Genomic DNA, 18349 nt, shown 5'->3' on the forward strand with positions numbered 1-18349 from the left:
TTTTGGTTGCGTTTCGTGCTATAATCAGGTCCTGTGCGATGCTCTTGTACTTAAGATTATTTTAAGTACAAGATCATTGCATGGGATCTAACCATAGCGCGGGACGGGGCTAAAATTGTGCAAATCTGCGTTACCCACTTAGCAAAATGTGCAAATTGGCTACGTAGTTCAATGTCCACGTTTTCAATGTCCACAGAGGGCGTATCGCATTCGCGTATCACGAAAAACGGGGCCGTGACATCTCTCAGGCTTCTCTCTGCTACGTAGTTCTAAATGGCGACGCGAATCAGCTTGATTTTGGTATTTTCGGTACTCGCGCGAGAGTCGCGAAAGCTCCAGAGCGTGATTGCGTTAAATGGTGGCAGTATTGATCTTTTTCGGAATCAAAAGGTATACGCCAATAAAGAAAGAAGACGAAGAAGATCGATCTCAGTATTCAGTCGCTCCAAAACTATGTGGTATTACCACGTGACTTTCCTAACCTTACATGTTGACAATGCATAACCAAGAAAAAAGGGAATCGAATTGATAAAGAAAACATTGTTAATAAGTGTCTTGAAAAATACTGAAGTACGTACTGTACGAAAGAATAGAATAATTTAATAAATACCGGAATTGAAGAGAGATTTCTATCTAATGGCCGAGATGTCGAATACAACAATAAATGGATAGGAAACTGAAGAAAGTCCGTGTGAAAACAACTGGCCAAACCAGTTGAAGTCAGAGATTATTGACGAGATGAAGGATCGTATTGAACACGGTACACCTAAGAAGGTGGATAAACCAACAGATTCTTATAATACAAACAAAACTACATGGGTTAATACAATCGACTGTGCAAACGAAAATATTAATAGTCCTCAGAAGGACAAATACTTGGTTGATCACGAGAACTTGTTGACGAGTCCGAAAAGATGGAATAAATCTGTGGATACGTGTCCACAGAGAGAAAGAACGATTAGTACAAACATTGATTACGATACATTCCAATTAGAATTATCCAGTATGGAAAAGTCTAACTTTGACACTATTTACCTGTTGCATAACTCCAATTCTGCAATAAAATTTGAAGATACTAACGATATTTTATCCACGATGATGGATGTCGATACGATGCAGGAGAATGATAGTCTGTTGGGAGCGAACAAGGATCCAGCGACAGATCCCCTTTCTATTAGTGATTGTGATAAGAAAGATCCTGATACAGCTATAGATTCGGATTCAAAGTTGAGCAGAAAACGTAAAATCAGCGTAGAGTCAAAGTCTCAAGTGAAACGGCGAAGCAAACGTCGTTGTACGAAAAATAGGCTGAGTATAAAAGAGGAACAGCTTATGGATGAGTTGGAAAAGTTCGAAGAATGGGAAAGAATGCCATTGAGTGAGATAAAGGTCGGTTTTAATTATTATACTCTGGTATATTGTATGATTTATTTATCTTGTGTATATTAATTGAATTTTTATATTCCAGAAATTAATGGATTTACGTGTAAAACTGATACACAAGGTGCCACCGCAACACAAAATAGAGCTTTCGGGATCTCACGCGCCAACGAGGATAGAGAAAATATTATTTCTCAAACATGGACCAATTCGAAAGGGCTTGTACACACCCACAGAGGACGAGAATATCAGGAAAAACTGGGAGATGTTTTGCAAGGTATATCTTAAATATATCAGAACAATATAATTATATTATTAATATGTGTTGTATACAGCTCCATGACTGGAACAGAAAGAAAACCCAGCCATTTCTTCATTGGAGACACGATGGAAGATATTACATACAGGACGTGGAGGAAAGACAGAAGTTCGTTCAATTTTTGGCAAATAAATTACCTTGGCGAACTCTCTACAGCGTTTATTCCAGATTTAAAGTATTATATCGCAATAAAATCACTTATTCTCGGTAAGCTACAAAGATCTTAAATCAAGAGTTGATTTTAAATTGCCTGAATTCGTGCTCACGTGTAATTGTTGTGCCTCAGTTATACTCCCAAAGAGGATAAGAAAATTTTAATGTACATACATAATGAACGTTTGGATAAACGTGATAATAAATACACTGAATTAGGGAAGCTACTAAAACGAACAAGTCGGTCGGTTTTTAAACGATATCGGTTTCTCAAAAATCGACTTCAGGATAATTCGGAAAGAACACGTAAGTAACTCTAAGGCGATATGTTCTATCACCATGAAACGTTATACTTATATCTCTAGATGCCTACATTCATACCTGTATATTAACAAATCTGTTGAATCTAATTACAGCGTTAACTGACGTTAAATGGACCTTACCACTAATAAAAAAATATATAAAAACTTTACTCAGTTTAACCTTAAGTGACGATATAAGAGAACTTAAAGGCGCCATACTTCCCAAACCAGTGTGGCAGAAAATGGAAGAAAAACTAAATATACATCATAATGTCTTGAGAACTTTCTGGCAACATCAGTTGCATCTGCAGTTGTTCAGTACAGAACCTATTTATTTAAACGATATCAAGATACAATTAATTGAATAGTAAGTATCATTACATCCTATACAATTGTAATGAGGATCATTAAAATTGATTTTAATAGATTATAATAGATAATTATAAGCATTGTTGGATCACCATATACAAATTAAAGCATTTAATTTACTGTTGCAGTATGTATGCAAAAGGAATATCTAATACTCGTGAAATTATATGGCCCAATGTTGCAAAACATTTTGATGGAGCAACTGCAGTATTCCTTTGCAAGGTTCTTTTTTATCTTGTTCAAGAATGCAACATGAGCAACGTAGATAATTTTGCTGGTAACGAAATATCTAAATTATATTTATAAATGTTATATTCGTTATATGCGTATGCATTATATGAGAATTTTTATTACAGCTGTTGTACGACACTTATATCGTACTAAAATCCCGGAAATTCGAAAGGCCCCAACCGATAAGTTCTTGCCTAAAATTATTTATAAATATGGGAAAATTTCTTTAGTAAATAAAAATTCCAGCAAAACGATTCTAGCTGACACTGATCAGCAAGAAAGCGATCATACCGATTCTACTTATTCCGACAGTTGACCATCTTTTCAGATTTAAGTTACAGTATATTATTATATTTTTGTAAGTTTAAATTACGTGTTATTTTAACATATACTTAAAATTGACATAATTAAATTGGCGCTTAAAAACATATATTACTTTAAATGTCATTTTTAATTGTTTCATGGGAAAATATAAAAATTTATTAAACAAAATGTAGTTATTAAGCATATACAGCTATTTTATTTTTAAAAAAAGAATCGATACAATGAATTCTTTTTGGCTCTTTGCTACACTAACACACAGATACCCCAATCATTTTAGTTTAATCCTCCTTGTTTCGTCTAAATTTAAACCTTGTTTTTCTTCGACTCTTTTTCAAGTACTTTCTCTTTTGCTTTTTGATACAAAGGCACAAGCTTGCCTTCTTTAGCAAGCATCTTCAAAAGTTCCATGATAAGCGGCAAATAATTATGCTTCCGTCTAATGTTCTCTATTTGATATCTTTTCGACTTTCTGATCTCTTCCTCAATTAGAGCTTGCAAACGTTCCAATTCTTCAGGATCGCAAACATTAACCTTCTGTCTTTCGTACAAAGTTTTTCTGTCTGTCACTATAGCCATTAGATTGAAATGAATTTCGCCTTCATTATACCTGTTTACAATCATTTTCATGTTAATATTGTGCAATTAATAAACATATATGTACATGCTGTGTATTCATTGCCAGTACTGAAAATCTATAGTGTACATGACATAAACTAACATTTTCAGTATTACTAGCAGTGAATATCGAAACGCAGTCGTAATAATACATCGTAATACCTATTTATACACGTGATAAATTACTGAGAGAGCCATATTTCACAACTTACTTGTTTATCCGCTTTTGAATTATAGGTTTGGCAGCTTGTACCCATTGTTCTCCCACTGGACATTGTCCCAAATCAATTGGTCCGTCTTTCAATCCGTCTAATTCATATAAACGACCATCGATTGGAACGTAGCTCACAAAATGAAACACATCATCGTCTTTCGATGCCTGCTTTGAGTCATATTCGAATAAAGACTGCCTAAAATATCAGTATATCTGATAAGTGTAGTACAATATAAACTTTCCTTTAGCATAAAGAATATTTGGTAGTTAGCTAAAATAAATATGCACTAAATACCTTGAGAAGGAATTATGCACTTCCCTTATAACGTCAGAATTACTAAGTGCAAGTCCGCGCATATTTGCATCGAAACTTTGACAGAAATTTTTAAATTCTTCTAAGTTTGGTCCTAGAGATATGTCTGTGTGCTTACAATTCAATAGGACACTCAGTATTGCTTGTGTCGCGCAGGCATTGTTTATCACCTAAAATTAAACGTTATTTTAAGTAGGATCTAAAAACTCAATTTTACATTCAGTAAATATGTTTTAATTAATTCTCTTTTATATTTTTGTACAGTAATAACAACTTATAATTTACTTTTTCCCAGTTTAAGATATCTATTTTGCATTTTACATACCTGTTTTGCAAAGAATATTTTGTCCAATCTACTGTCTTGCACAATATTCCCTGATAATTCGTCATCTTGTACCCATTTGAATAAAAATATTAAACCATGAATAGGCCTGCGAACAAAATGGAATTTATAAATTTAAGTTTAAAAAATGACTATGTAAAAGTTAATCTACAAATATGAGAGTATGACAGTTTTTATTTAAATCAATAACATTTTATTCCTCTGTATCTGTATGTTAGTTCTCTTATCTATATTGAAAAGAAAACAAATACATATGATAATTCTGAAGAAGAATAATTGAACAAAAGTAGAAAAATTAATTACAAAGAATATATATCTAATCTCTCACAGATATCTTTCAGGTAACATAAAAATCTTAGTAATTAAGTTTGTTCTTCTTATAGCCAAACTGGCATACACTTTTGATAAAAATAAGATAGCTGTATATTTGAAATTTGACAAAAGCCAAAAGGAAAATTCTAGCGCAATCCAGCGCGATAAAAACAAACTTCTATATTACATCCAGTAAACACCAAGTAACAGTCAAATAACATGAATATTATAATTTCCTACTCAACAATGTAAATGTAATATAACACGTGTGTTATATTACATTGTTAAGTAGGAAATTATAATACTGATATTATATAACTGTTACTTTGTGTTTACTGGGCACAAAATCGACTCACTTCAACTCATTGAACTGCTCGTCATCCAAACTCCATAATTCTTCCACTTGTGCACCTTTGACACCTAAATAAAAATAAAATAATATTCCACTTAGTAATACACTTGATTTTAAAGGGTTGAAAAATGAACGGCTGAAGAATTGAACCTGTGAGAATAGAAAGGAGACGCGTGATATTTTGGCCAAAGTTTAGTCAACAATAAATCCTCGCTGTGTATGAATGGAATTGGTTAAAAACATTTTTTTTAATTAAAATTATTTTAAGCTCCCTCTTCAGGGCAAGGTAACATAAACTCTATTGAAAAATTAAAATTGCTTATCAAACAAGCTTTGTTTTTCTCAAATATGTACATGATTTTGTCACATATCCTTTCTGTTCTGAGTTAATTAAAGAATTCAATTGAAAAGAAAGGCTGAGATTTGAGAATCACAGTTTATAATAAATACGTTACAATAAATAAATAAATATATACATACGAATATTTATAACAGCTTGATTATAAATTAATAACAAAATTTATACATTATCTATCTATATATGTGTATGCATGTATGGAGCACGTAAACACAAGGCTTTCCCTTGAGACATCGCCCAAAATTCGGGCAACGCTAAAAATAGCGCAAGCAGAGAAGACAGCGTAACGAGGAAACAGAAAATAGAAATCTACTTGCCGAATTCTTTAATTAATTCTGTAAAAACGCCAGGATCACTCTCAATGAGACACCAATTTCCTGCCGAGTCCGCCATATTTTATACACTGTCACAAACGTGTTACGTGGAAGATGTATGTACAAGTAGATAGAGAACGTACGAAAAATTCTGATAAACTGCCACGCCGCTCCGCGGCAGACTTTGCAACGTTCTGCAGATCAATTTTTTTCCGACAAATTCCGTCGGTACAACAGATATTCTTAATAAACATTATAACAATGTAAATATAGGCTGCCATTCGTTTTGGACATCACGTGCTGAAATGTGTCTTTTTATCTTTCCTCAACCTGCTGAGAGCATCATTATACATAACGATCGCAGTAAAGGCGGCTTTTAGCGCGCGAGCGTCCAGAACGAGTACCAGCTATTATACTTCTAGGTTACGTTCCAAAACGTTTTCTCTGGGGAAAACTTTACTCGAGAGATGGATCGGGGAGGTCTCGAAGTGGCCAGCGAGTAAACTTTTCCTCGGAGAAAAAGGCGCCGGAACGTAACCTTGAGTATACAATACGTATTATACATGCCCCTCGCGGGATTGCGGCGAATTACCGACGGTCGGTACATAAATACAATTATAATTCGCATTTTACGGCTCGTGGAAATTTTGCTTACTGTTTATAACAGCGAATTTGTTCGCGGGGCTGCGTAAACATCACGGGAGACGTTCAGGGATCTTGACGGTCAGAACGGAGCGGAGACAAAATCACAGTCACGCGCACAATAATATGTACGCGCGATACAAGCCGACATACGGGGTGGCGATTCGTTGCTATGCCGAACGCCGAATCGCAGAAATAGTGCGCAACAATTAACGTCGCCGCTGCGGTTATTATTGCGGTCTATCTTGCGTATATTGTTTAATTTCCTTCGTTTCCGCCGCCGTGGATTCAGGTAAGTGTGAACGTACACCGCAGTTTCTTCGGTAACGTACCCCCCTTTAACCTAGTCCAGCCTAGTCTAACACAAGCAACTTTGAAAGTAGAGGCTTTTTCTACTGAATAACGTTAGAAATTGTGCAATTATCGCGCTCCCACGTTTATTTGTGTCAGGTTTTATCTATTAGCGTCGCATACCGCGTTTGCGCCATTCTTAAAAGAGAAACCGCTATACATTTCCGGTGAACACCGAGCATCAGTTGCATTGCATTTATGCATTACAGTTTCTCACTCGGCAATGCAAATGAGTAGCACACATGCGTTATATTACATTCGCATTGCCGAGGGAGAAATTGTAACATAAATACAGTGTAACTGATGCTCAGTGTTCGCTGGGTTTACACTTATCTATACATTAAGACCTGTATACGGTGAGTTGGTAGTCAGAAGTCGCACCTATATGTTGTTCCTTTTTCCTTCTGGGTGGAAGGAAAAGGGCCGACGTATAGTTGTAACTTCTGACTAACGACTAACAACTCACTGTAGACCGGGCCTAACACTGTCATAACGTGTGTAACGTGTAAACAACTCCTTTGCGGTTCCGTTTAGGTTCAGTCTCACCGACGTCGCTTAACTTTAAGCTTAGCTTAATTCGTTCTTTGTCTCTTTCCAGCTGTTACTTTAAAAAGAGACAAAACATGAATTAAACTAAGATTAAAGTTAAGCGACGTTTGGTGGAAGCCTTAGTCGTTATAATATAATTTATCATCGCCACTGTTGATTGCAACTGATCCCGAAATCACACATTATCAGATAACGAATTAATAACACGAACGTTATCACGAATTCTAAATATATACTTTGCAGTTACGCTTGGCCTTTACTTACTTGATTTAGCATTATTTGTTATCGAGCAGTATTCTAATTTGCATTGCAAGTAGCTACGGAAGCCAGCGGCTGGACGTTCATGGCTTGATCAGTTTCAGGCAAGATGTCCGAGCAGTTTCTGGGTTGCACAGTCTCGGTGAAGTGTATCGATGATCTTGCCTACCAGGGTAAAATTATCGATCTAAATAAGAGCAGCCTGACTCTGGCTAAGGCATTTTGCAACGGCATACCTCACACCTCTTCTGTCGTTAACTTGAGGCGAGTTTGCCCACTTGATACATTTTTATGATAGTTATCAGAGTGGTAAAAGTTCCCAGATTTTGAGTTTAATAATTTGGTGTAGCTCGGGTACGTTTGTTTACGTACTGTAGCAGAGTAATCTTGTATATACAGAAATTTTAATAAAGTTGTAATATACAGAACATTTAATAAAGTTTAAATAATTTTATCAAGTTGAATTTAAAAATAGACTGAAGTAAAAGAAAATTTTCATTTATATGAATTCAATTTAGTGATGTAGTAAATTATTTGTTTAATTCAATGCATTGTCTTTGACGGCCAAAACTTTTGAATTCGGTTTTATTAGAATTGCTATTTTTGTGAAAAGGGATAGTATGGAATGTCCGTTGACCAACTGCCATTTCGGAGGACTAAGTTTGTGTTTCAAATTACTTATCATTGTCCTGTTCCCCAAGGCACGACACACCGCGATTTGTTTACCTTTTCTTTTGAGGTGAAATATTCTCGCACTTAAAAAGTTCTTAGTGTCGTATATTTGGGGTGGCAATCTAGGAATTAAACTTATACTTTTCGAAAGTTTTTTTTACAGACAGCTACTCCAGCATTAATATTAGAGTACCATAATCTATCGATAATTTATCCAACATAACATCTTAGCTCATGTATTAATTATTATATATATTATTACAGTGTAAAGTATATACAGAATCTTGAAATTATATCAACCGAGGAAGTGGGAAATGTAAACGACACGCACAGCAAGGTGATTGTAAAGAGACCGATTGCGAAAAGGGCTGGGCGATCTATTTCAGAGTGCGTTCCAAATACAGTGCAAGCGGGAAGTTCTCAGACGCAGACAAATTTCAAAAAGCCTGCGGAGCCTAACCAGCAACAAGTAGAGCAAACTCCTAATGGAAAAATACCTCCAAGTACACATTGTATGACTTAAATTAATGGTCTGGCGTAATCTATGTCATATTAATGTGACAATTTTGTTGCAGCCGAAAACAATGCGTCTAACAACAAGTCAGTCTCAAAAAGACTAACACACAGGCAGAGAGCGCTGGAAAGGGACGAACATACCTTTGGTACTCCGATTGATCAGTCCTTACAGCAAGACTTTGATTTCGAAAAGAATTTAGCATTGTTCAATAAAGAGGTTGGGGTTTTTACTGTTCTCTAAAGAATATTTAATTATATTATTTATTTATATTAAGGAGGAAATTGATAAGTGATTTTGTCATAATTGCAATTGGTCTCTTGCAGGCTGTGTGGCAAGAAATAAACTCTTTGAAACCGGATATCGTTAGGCAGTCAGAAAGCAATCGGGGTACTACGGCTATCTACCGGCCTGACGAAAATATTCTTGTATCCGAGCCTACAGTGCTCAGACAGATTGTGGTGCCTTGCCGCGGTGAAAAGGAATATGTTACAGATAATGGTCTGGTGATTCCCAGTATCACTCTCAATCTACATCGGCAGTTAATAGGTGCGGCAGATAGATTGGGAATAAGTTGGGAACGCAGGGTTCGTACTAATATTATATATCTACCTATTTCTTTTCATATCGAAATGAGAAAGGGAGATAATTCTAGAGATTCTACATACAAGTATAGTCCTTGAGATACATTTAAATATAAACGTGATCGATGGAATATTTATGAATACTGATTAGAAAATAATTGTGGCATTTTTTAATTTAATTCCGTTTTAATTGTATATTTTTCTCTCTTCTTTATTTCTCTATCACCCCGGTATTTTCTTTGATAGGTGGAGTTGCTCGGTCGCGCCGGTGCTGAACTCACCCTACAGTTATTGGGTGGAAGTCATCGGTTGAATCCGAATAATGCGCATCAGTGGCCCACCGTGGTCGCGCTGTGCGGACCGCATCGTTCCGGCGCCGCGGGTATAAATTGCGCCCGGCAATTGTCCGGTCACGGTGTAAAGACAATCGTGTTCGTGGAGAATACGGAAGATGTATTTCTCCTGCAGGAGCTGTCGCTGTACAGGCTAACGGAGAACAAAGTAGAGACCAAGGTCAAGAATCTACCTTCAATGGTGGATCTGATACTTGTGGCGCTCTGCGATGAGGATTCACCTAGAATAATCACGCCAATAGCGAGGTGGGCGAACAGTAATCGGGCGCCCGTGCTGGCTATCGAACCACCGGCGACGGGTACACCGGGTATACTCAGTAAATTCAGCCTGTTGGGTGCCCTACCGCTATCGCACAGCGTTGACAACGGTAGATTGTACCTGTGCAATCTCGCGTTGCCGAACAAGGTCTATTCCGACGTCGGCATCACGTACAGATCGCCGTTCGGACCTAAATTCGTAATTCCTCTACATTCCAATAACTCTTAGCAAATTTTTAAGGATCACATCGTGTCTTTTTGAATAGACGCCTTCATTTTATCTTATGCGATTTATAAACCTCGTATACAGGGAAATATATCTTATTTCTGAGGCCCACTGAGTAACAAAGAGTTTAAATATAGTTTGGCGTTTGATATAAACTTTTAGATGAACTTTTAGAGCAACAGAGAGAGAGAGAGAGAGAGAGAGAGAGAGAAAGAGAGACAAAGAGAGTGCATAGTGTACTATAATACATTAATTGCATGATATCTGAAGATTGATGACACAATGCATATTATTTCCAACATTGTAACTTCGAAAGCTGTATTTTAAAATCTTGATGAAGCATTATGCGTTATAGATAAAGAAACCTAGATATTTTGTCTGTGAAGCTGTGAAAACATCGTTTTATTAGATTTATTATTAGATTAATATAAGGTATAGCATCACTAATGCTCCGAATATAAATGACATACCCCTCCCAAGTAAAGGGTATATAAATTCTTTCTGTACGAATAGCTTCATGTATAACAGCACGATTTTGCATCGACGCACATGGGTATCTTTAACTATGTATTTGGTACAATTGGATAAAAAAGCTATGTTGCTTTGCCCGCATGCATGTCAACACTACACATATACTATAGTTTATGCCAGTGCTCGGAGTTAGTTGTACATTTCGGGCAGATTGCAGTTGGAAACGAATAAGAAAAAGTAAGTACAGAAATTATATCGCGACAAAGTCTCGTAATAAGAATCATCTTCATGTTTTCCATTTGATAAGTTTAAATAATGAGACTCCTATAGGTATATTAGAGCCACTGTAAGTGCTGTAAGGCACTTGTGTAAAGCACTACTTGGCCACAAAAATGAAAGCTGAAAAATGAAAATATTAAATGGCAACTTGCACATGAGAGGAAAATTCATTATATAATTTTAATAATTTGTAACGTATTTATGTAATCATTAAGAATCTGCGCACGAAAGGTGCATTTATTTAGCATTTCTATTTTGATCAATAAGCTGATTGACAACAGTTTTATACTTTTGCACATCTACATTACTTTGTTCGGTAAGCTCTAGTTACTCGTACATGTACCGAATATTATATTTCACTTTATTTTGTGTTCACCACTTATGTTCCGGTACAGCGATTATAATAGATATAGGTATATTGAAATTATTGTAACGCACATATAAGATATTTCCAGCGTTATACATATAAGGTACTAATTAAAATTTGTGTTCCTTTTTGTACTCATTTCTTTTAACAGTTTATAATCAAGTATGGCATGTGCTTTCTACGATCATACATTTATGGAATTATTATGAATCTAGAAATTTACGTGATATAAGTTTCTTGCACACCCGATGTTTAATGATATTAATATTAAATAATCCCGCAATTCTTGTCCATTTTTAAATGGACTAAATATTATAAAACGCATTTCAAATGTTTTAAATGATTTATTTGGAAGTATACATTTGTCATAAAAACACATTTGATAATAATGATTAAATAAGTAATAAATATTATAGTTATGTTAATATTAATTAGTAATGTTAATTATTAATATGGTAATAATTAATATTAATTATTAACATTTAATAATTGACCCTTTAAATTAATAATTATATATTGATCAAGATAATAATTATTTTAAATGACTAATAATTGTGTACTCAAAATAGATATCTAATTTGCAAATTGTGTTAAACTTTATTACCTAAAAATTATAAATACAAAAGAAATATGATACATGTGTAATTTTCGTCAATATATAATTTTCTTATCTCAATGATTCTTCCAATAATTCAGAAATAAAGAGTATTATAAAAGCTTAGGTATATGCCATAAAATTTTATAAACAATTCGGACATGACACACATTGAATTTCTATCACTGTTAAGTTAATTATATTTGATAATGATTTTTATAATAATAATTATGATTTCTAGCTGATGTCTCATACAAAGATGCATAAGCATTAAATTACTTTGTTACAATGACACATTAAATGAGTTGCAAAGTACTAGATGGTGGAACTGTTCGGTGTAATAAGTTTTCAACAAGAGAAGGAACTAATAAAAAATATATATAAATATAAAACTACTTCTGTAATTTTTACTTTTATAATAACATCATTTGATCATACATGTATTTCTATGTTACAGTCTATGGAAATTTACAACGCCGTCACTTGTTAAAAATATATGATTTTACTGCTATAGTACAGAGAACCGCAATTGCATAAGTAACGAAGTAGCAATGGTATGAAAGTTGAGACTTGTTTGCGGTTATTGTCAATTTTTGTAAATACAGATCAACGAACCTTTGACTTGTTAGAAAAATATCTTGCTACTGAATTCGTTGTAATGTTTCAAATTGAACTAGCGTATATGCATTTTCTATTTCGTTATTCATGATTAGAATGAATTAATTGATCAATGTAGAACACGAGGAACTGTATGCTCTATATAATTAAAAACTATACGTATATTATCCATATACAATATATTTCGTTCTCTAGAAGTTCGAAATAATTCTTTTTTTTTATAATAAATTCAATACGAATATATTACATCTCTCATGTCTATAGGCTAATCATTTTAGATGCATTCAGACAATTACTGTCTTTTAAAATATTAAGTAATTATTGGGTGGTTGCCATATAAAACCGTCCATATTTTAGCAAAAGAATAGAGTGATTTGATAGCAAATCGACGAACTGGCTTATTCAAAGTATTGCCCATCGGAACAGACAACCTTCGCCCATCTTTCGGGCAACAATTGGATTCCACGTAAGAAGAATTCAGATTTTTTGGAAGCAATCCAGTCATCCAGCCATTTTTTTATTTCTTCGTACGAGGTGAAGTATTCTTCCGCAAGCGCAGACTGCGCCGACTGCATCGACCGGAACAAATGAAAAACAGAGGGAGTGATGTCTGGGGAATACGGTGGGTGGGATAGGATTTCCCAGTTCACTCCTTCTAAATACTCCTTGACTGGTTGATTAAAGTCAATCATCAGTGTATTATGCCTACTGAGGATACCACTATAAAAATAACGCGTTAACAATAGTACCTATGGTTAGGTTTACGCGTTATTATCAAAAAATGCTGTGCTCTACATTGTAGAATCTATTTCCAGAATCTAAGATTCTATTCGTTTGGGTTATTTGTCTAGTAACCTAAAGCAAAACTCGTGTCGTCATTAATCGCTCCCGGAGCGATTAATCCTGGTCTAGTCGAAAACGCTATTAGTCGTCTCTTACGACACGGAAGGCTAGCCGGATGATCTATTCGTAAGCGGATCAACACGCCGCTACAGATCTGTCGTCATGTGTATTGCCAGCTTTTTATTCGAAGAAATAGTATCTAACGCTATCTATTGCCAACGGGCGGTTTCATATGCAACAACCCAATACAAACTCATTTTGTGATATTTTGTATATTTTAGTGATACTCTTCTCTATTAGTATTCTAGAATGTATTTCTAATAACATATGATTTTTGTTCGATTGAAATTATAGGCACATGAAATTCTTTTCATATTTTTTGTTTGATTTACCAGCCATTGATTGTATCATAGAATATCGAGCTGTATACCTATGATACTAAAAATACATAGACCAATATTTCCATTTCGTTTCTACGAATCTTTAACGATATATCTATGCAATCATAGACACAAATATTTTCGAATAATTAAGTAGAAATATATACACTTTCCATACATCTACTTTGTGTATTTTTAATGATGCAAGAACACACTTATCTTATTTTATACTCGATCGCTTCCGGCTAAAATATGCCTCATAGTATTTGTGACTTAAATAAAAAGATTCAAATCACTTAACTGTACTCAGCCTCAAGCATATCGTCGTTGCAATTACTTATAAGTTTTAAAAATAGAGTGCAAATATTTGTAAATGTTAATTAAAGATATATACTGAACGTATTAGTGATATATGGATATCGGAATACAAATCAACCAACTTCTAATGTCTAGTCTTCTAATTACATATTCAGCTACACCAGTAAAAATAAGGATAAAAAAATCTTATTGAATCGATAGGTTATAATCATGAAAATTTAATACACATATTTAAAACAGGCTTGGACGGGCAGCGGACAATTGCGTGAAAGATCGTAATTGTGTTAAATTTGATGATAAATACAAATATGATGCACACCTGATTAGCCAATGGCAGCAAGTTATTTTTTTAAATGATAAATATATGAGCAACTATATTCTTAGAACTAATCTTAATAACCTATGGATAAATAGTCTTCACATCATTATTATATTTGTGTTTATAGAGATTATGTATAATAATCCCTTATCGTTTAAGGGCCAGTTTCACAAACGTTGGTTAACTGTTAACCAGAGTTCAGTCAACGCTCTATCTTTTTCTATCTTGTTCTCTAAGAAGAGACAGAGGATCAGTTAACCTTCGGTTAGCAGTTAACCGACGTTTGTGAAACTGGCCCTTATTATGTGTAATAAAACTATCTTTTTTTGTCAGCGCCTATCTTAGAATATATGTATGTGTACAGAATATAAGAACGATCATTGCTCAACGACATTATAGTAATTTGAATTGACGTGTTCGAATCAATAACGCAAGATACGTATAGCAAACGTCAGTTACTACTTATCGACTCTAAAATTGACTCAGTTGTTGAAGATGACGGATTTTTTATATATCTCTCGAATTTTTTCGAGATAACAAGTTTTTCTTTCCTCTTAACGAGTACAATAGCAATAAAGTTTTACCGAGAAAAGCAATTTTCTCTTTTTTTTAGATCTTGTTATTAGATGTAGATATTTTAAACATCATTAGTAAGTATCCCAACACGATCTACTACATTTGATCAAAGACACATTCAGCAGTATCGTTTATTCATTGACTATTCCTATTTAGTGCCTCTAAAGGCCATTATATTCAAACAATAACAACTATTAGGTCTGATAGAAACTGAAAGGACGACAAACATGTAACATTAATGTTACGCATTAACAATGTTTGTCCTTTCGTAAAAATAGTTGCTCGACTTTATAATTAATGTAACCTACATTTTTAAGTTTTACAATTTCAGAAAGACTGAGTCGTTCGACCATTAAAAAGGCATCGCTTACTTGCATTCGCTGAGGCAATATTGTCCTCGTTGCGTGTGTTATTGTTACCGCCGTAATAATAAAATTGACCTCATACCTAATTACTCGGACGCCGATAAGCGTAGATCATGCGACACATCACGCGATCTAGGTGCCCTTCGATACTACTCTACCCCGGAATTTCTTTCGCTTCGTAAAATGCAGCAGTCAGAAAACGATCCTCGTTGTGATCACACTGTATCTGACGCATCTCCGCAGAAAACAAGTCCAGTTTCGTCTGGCTCTGACAGTATCCTCTTCCTAGGAGGCAGGCGTAGGGACCGTCGCGTTGTTCGCGGACTGTTTCGCGCGCCTTCGCTTATTCAACAAGGGATTGTTCGTGTGATCGAGCTGCTTCAGACACGCCGTGTCGTAGTCGACGCGCATTGTCGCCAGCGATCGCGTCATCTCCTCTTGCACTTCCGGCCACATTTCCTCTCCCTCGCGCAGAACGCGTCCGGTGTGTAAGGGAGTAGCGGGTACCTCCATATATTTCTGTGGGAGACAAGTGGCTTTTGAAAAGATATATTACGAAGAAAATTTTCTTGTTAAGAGAAAAATTTTGTCATAAAGTGTTTTGTTCTTACGGCAATCCAGTTGTTGCGCATCACAGCGTCGATCTGAAGCCTTTCCGCTGGATCTATACACAGCATACCCTTGATGAGGTTCTTAGCTTCCTGGCTCACGTTCGCCCATTCCGGAGAGGGAAAGTCGTACTGTCCCAGTCGGATCCTCTTTTTCATTCCGGGCGAGATCGCTAATCCGTGATTGCTGTAGAATGGTGGAAAGCCGCACAATCTAGAAATAACGTGTAACTTTTATTAGAATTCATTAGGTCTTAACGAAAAGCATCGAGCACCCAAATAACATGCATGTCTAAAAGACATCTTTAAGACGGCATTAAGCAGTCTTTTAGACATGCATTGCTATCCGGGCACGGCTCTATATCATAGTAGAAAAATTTAATATGCAATAACTCTTGAAGTCACACGGAAGAACACTCACAATATGTACATAATTACTCCCAATGACCAAATATCACAGCTCTTGTCGTACTTTTCTGGCCCCAAAACTTCCGGAGCTAAAGATAAAATATAAAAATGGATTAATTTTAACTTTAATTAATGCCGCGTATGTATTCGCATAGTAAAATGCGAAAGCTTACCGACGTAGTACGGTGTGTAACATGGTGTCTGTAACGTGTCTTTTAAATGTGTTTCTTTCGCAAATCCAAAGTCGGTGAGTTTCAGGGTTCCAGTGATGTCTGGGAAAATGCATAAACACTATGTCAATCTTGCTATCCTAGTGACATACTATCAGTGAACTTGCGAAAATAACAATAAAAATATACAATTTATTTAAATGCATATTACAACATTCAGATTAGCCTCTGCGATGTGTACATATAGGTATATATAGCTAAACATATACACGTAAATAAAGTTATCGTAGTCTTCACAGTTGTAACTCTTCAAAGTGTTTGCAGATAATACGCGATTAACTTTTAAACTCGTGAAATGTTGCGGATAGATAATAATGTTTTCAAGCCTTGTAGGAAAACAAATAATATTACGAATGGTATTGCGAGGCATACATAATCGTGTTCTCTTACCAGGTTTGGAATATAAAAGATTCTCAGGTTTTAGATCCCTGTGAGTGATGTTCATGTCGTGTAGATGCTTCACCGCGACACAGATCTCGAACATCACTTGCGCCGCCTCTGCGAAGAAACGTACGGTAAATTTACAGTAGTAGTTTTCTAAAAGTGGGAACATCTAGCAGATTTCGAAAGCTGTTTACCTCTTTCGGTAAAAGCGCCGTCTTGCCTATCTTGTATCCTTTGAAACAGCTCTCCGCCTTCCATGCTGAAACAAAGGAGTTGCGCGTGAATCTGAAGAATCATGCTCGCGATAAATGACGCGGCGGTTGATTAACAAGTGTTACGTTTTCTTACGTACCATTCCATAACTACCAGCAGACATTTGTTCCCGCTATAGGAATTTTCATACACATCCTTGACTTGGACTATGTGCCTGCAATTTGACGCTCTCCAATGAAGCTCGACCTCTCTCCGCGCTTTTGCGCAGTCATGCAGGACCTGAAAACAACGTGCCGTTCAGCTCGACCGATTCACTCGACAGAAATTTCTCATTAAACTGTGTAAAAATAAGAGCAAGAAGAAAAAACTTCAATCTTATTGTTGAATGTAACACGGAAAAATCCAGAGATATTAATGATTATAAATTTTCGTTAGATGAGAAGCAATTTTTAATATATCTAAAGAATAATATAAAGTACAAAATATACTATATATTATATATTTATTATATAAAGTATAACGCGTTGAAAAATATTATTAGTGCTATCAATATCGAGAAATTTGAATGCGGTTGGCGACTTGATCGGTGATTTAGAAATAAACGACTTGAAGTGTCGAAATTATCGTCAGTATTCGCATCGCATTTCCGTTACGTGCAGATTATCGTGCAGCCAGCAGGTAAAGTCTTGACTCATAGCTCGCAACATTATTTATCGCACAAAAGCGACGTCATCGCGAGGATTTCCTAGATAAAGATTTTTTCGCATCGTCCTCGTTGTTACAAACCGTATCGGTACGTGCGCGGCGTCTTACGTAACTAATGCGATAATTCATATCGAAAAGCCATCCAGCCATCACGTCACTCAACAAACGAATAATTAATGGTATCGTAAGAAATATATTAAAATTATACGGGAATTACTATGCATGCAACAGAAAAAAAAACTCGACGCAGGTGTCGACGAGATGGCGAATCTTATCGCTTTCAAAACACGATTTTTTTAATGTGCATTCAATATTCACATTATTTATCTTCACAGCTTCGATTCAAATATCTCGAATAATTAAA

General features: G+C 35.4%; 4 protein-coding genes across 6 annotated transcripts in view; 2 read left to right on the forward strand and 2 right to left on the reverse strand.

The window, feature by feature from the left end:
• Positions 1-248: 248 nt before the first annotated feature.
• On the forward strand, positions 249-3161 carry LOC105563292. The gene is made up of 7 exons (XM_012014762.1): positions 249-1389; positions 1469-1657; positions 1716-1906; positions 1986-2158; positions 2269-2521; positions 2652-2800; positions 2880-3161. Exons 1-7 carry the CDS (start codon positions 739-741, stop codon positions 3068-3070), a joined length of 1797 nt encoding a protein of 598 aa, XP_011870152.1. The 5' UTR covers positions 249-738; the 3' UTR covers positions 3071-3161.
• An 87-nt stretch (positions 3162-3248) lies between these two features.
• Positions 3249-6019, reverse strand: LOC105563293 (ubiquitin carboxyl-terminal hydrolase isozyme L5). The gene is made up of 6 exons (XM_012014763.1): positions 5903-6019; positions 5232-5295; positions 4546-4651; positions 4203-4390; positions 3906-4103; positions 3249-3685 (listed from the first exon to the last, which is right to left on the reverse strand). The coding sequence occupies exons 1-6, from the start codon at positions 5976-5978 to the stop codon at positions 3382-3384; spliced, it is 936 nt and encodes a 311-aa protein (XP_011870153.1). The 5' UTR covers positions 5979-6019; the 3' UTR covers positions 3249-3381.
• A 317-nt stretch (positions 6020-6336) lies between these two features.
• Positions 6337-12410, forward strand: LOC105563294 (enhancer of mRNA-decapping protein 3). 3 transcript variants are annotated; one of them, XR_001009029.1, is made up of 7 exons: positions 6337-6833; positions 7798-7963; positions 8636-8883; positions 8947-9104; positions 9212-9472; positions 9716-11014; positions 12260-12410. XR_001009029.1 is itself a non-coding variant. In XM_012014765.1 (6 exons), the coding sequence occupies exons 2-6, from the start codon at positions 7809-7811 to the stop codon at positions 10307-10309; spliced, it is 1416 nt and encodes a 471-aa protein (XP_011870155.1). In that variant the 5' UTR covers positions 6337-6833; positions 7798-7808; the 3' UTR covers positions 10310-11873. The 3 variants fall into 3 exon arrangements, 2 of the variants coding, with proteins under 2 accessions (XP_011870155.1, XP_011870156.1); XM_012014765.1 differs by lacking the exon at positions 12260-12410 and having other exon boundaries at positions 9716-11873; XM_012014766.1 differs by lacking the exon at positions 12260-12410 and having other exon boundaries at positions 6338-6833; positions 8636-8874; positions 9716-11873.
• Positions 12411-14797: 2387 nt separating this feature from the next.
• The window catches only part of LOC105563295 (MAP kinase-activated protein kinase 2), a 30221-nt gene continuing 26669 nt past the window's right edge, over positions 14798-18349 (reverse strand). Inside the window, exons 4-10 of the mRNA XM_012014767.1 lie at positions 17420-17559; positions 17262-17326; positions 17074-17181; positions 16627-16725; positions 16467-16542; positions 16049-16259; positions 14798-15956 (exon numbers count right to left, since the gene is read on the reverse strand). Of these exons, the coding sequence (XP_011870157.1) occupies positions 15723-15956; positions 16049-16259; positions 16467-16542; positions 16627-16725; positions 17074-17181; positions 17262-17326; positions 17420-17559 (933 nt within the window). The 3' untranslated portion in view covers positions 14798-15722. The remainder of the gene's footprint in view (positions 15957-16048; positions 16260-16466; positions 16543-16626; positions 16726-17073; positions 17182-17261; positions 17327-17419; positions 17560-18349) is intronic.

This window comes from Vollenhovia emeryi, unplaced genomic scaffold, assembly GCF_000949405.1.
Source record: "Vollenhovia emeryi isolate VEMERY1.0 unplaced genomic scaffold, V.emery_V1.0 DF939178.1, whole genome shotgun sequence".
Taxonomy (NCBI): Eukaryota; Metazoa; Arthropoda; class Insecta; order Hymenoptera; family Formicidae; genus Vollenhovia; species Vollenhovia emeryi.

Excerpts from the sequence above, each read along its gene's own strand:
- LOC105563292 (XM_012014762.1), top strand. The coding sequence starts at position 739 with ATGAAGGATCGTATTGAACACGGTACACCTAAGAAGGTGGATAAACCA. Across the intron at positions 1,390-1,468 it reads TGCCATTGAGTGAGATAAAG|AAATTAATGGATTTACGTGT; the intron begins GTCGGTTTTAAT and ends TTTATATTCCAG. Across the intron at positions 1,907-1,985 it reads AATAAAATCACTTATTCTCG|TTATACTCCCAAAGAGGATA; the intron begins GTAAGCTACAAA and ends GTTGTGCCTCAG.
- LOC105563293 (XM_012014763.1), bottom strand. The coding sequence starts at position 5,978 with ATGGCGGACTCGGCAGGAAATTGGTGTCTCATTGAGAGTGATCCTGGC. Across the intron at positions 5,296-5,902 it reads AGAATTAATTAAAGAATTCG|GTGTCAAAGGTGCACAAGTG; the intron begins GCAAGTAGATTT and ends ATTTTTATTTAG. Across the intron at positions 3,686-3,905 it reads ATTCAAAAGCGGATAAACAA|GTATAATGAAGGCGAAATTC; the intron begins GTAAGTTGTGAA and ends GATTGTAAACAG.
- LOC105563294 (XM_012014765.1), top strand. The coding sequence starts at position 7,809 with ATGTCCGAGCAGTTTCTGGGTTGCACAGTCTCGGTGAAGTGTATCGAT. Across the intron at positions 9,105-9,211 it reads TAGCATTGTTCAATAAAGAG|GCTGTGTGGCAAGAAATAAA; the intron begins GTTGGGGTTTTT and ends GGTCTCTTGCAG. Across the intron at positions 9,473-9,715 it reads GAATAAGTTGGGAACGCAGG|GTGGAGTTGCTCGGTCGCGC; the intron begins GTTCGTACTAAT and ends TTTCTTTGATAG.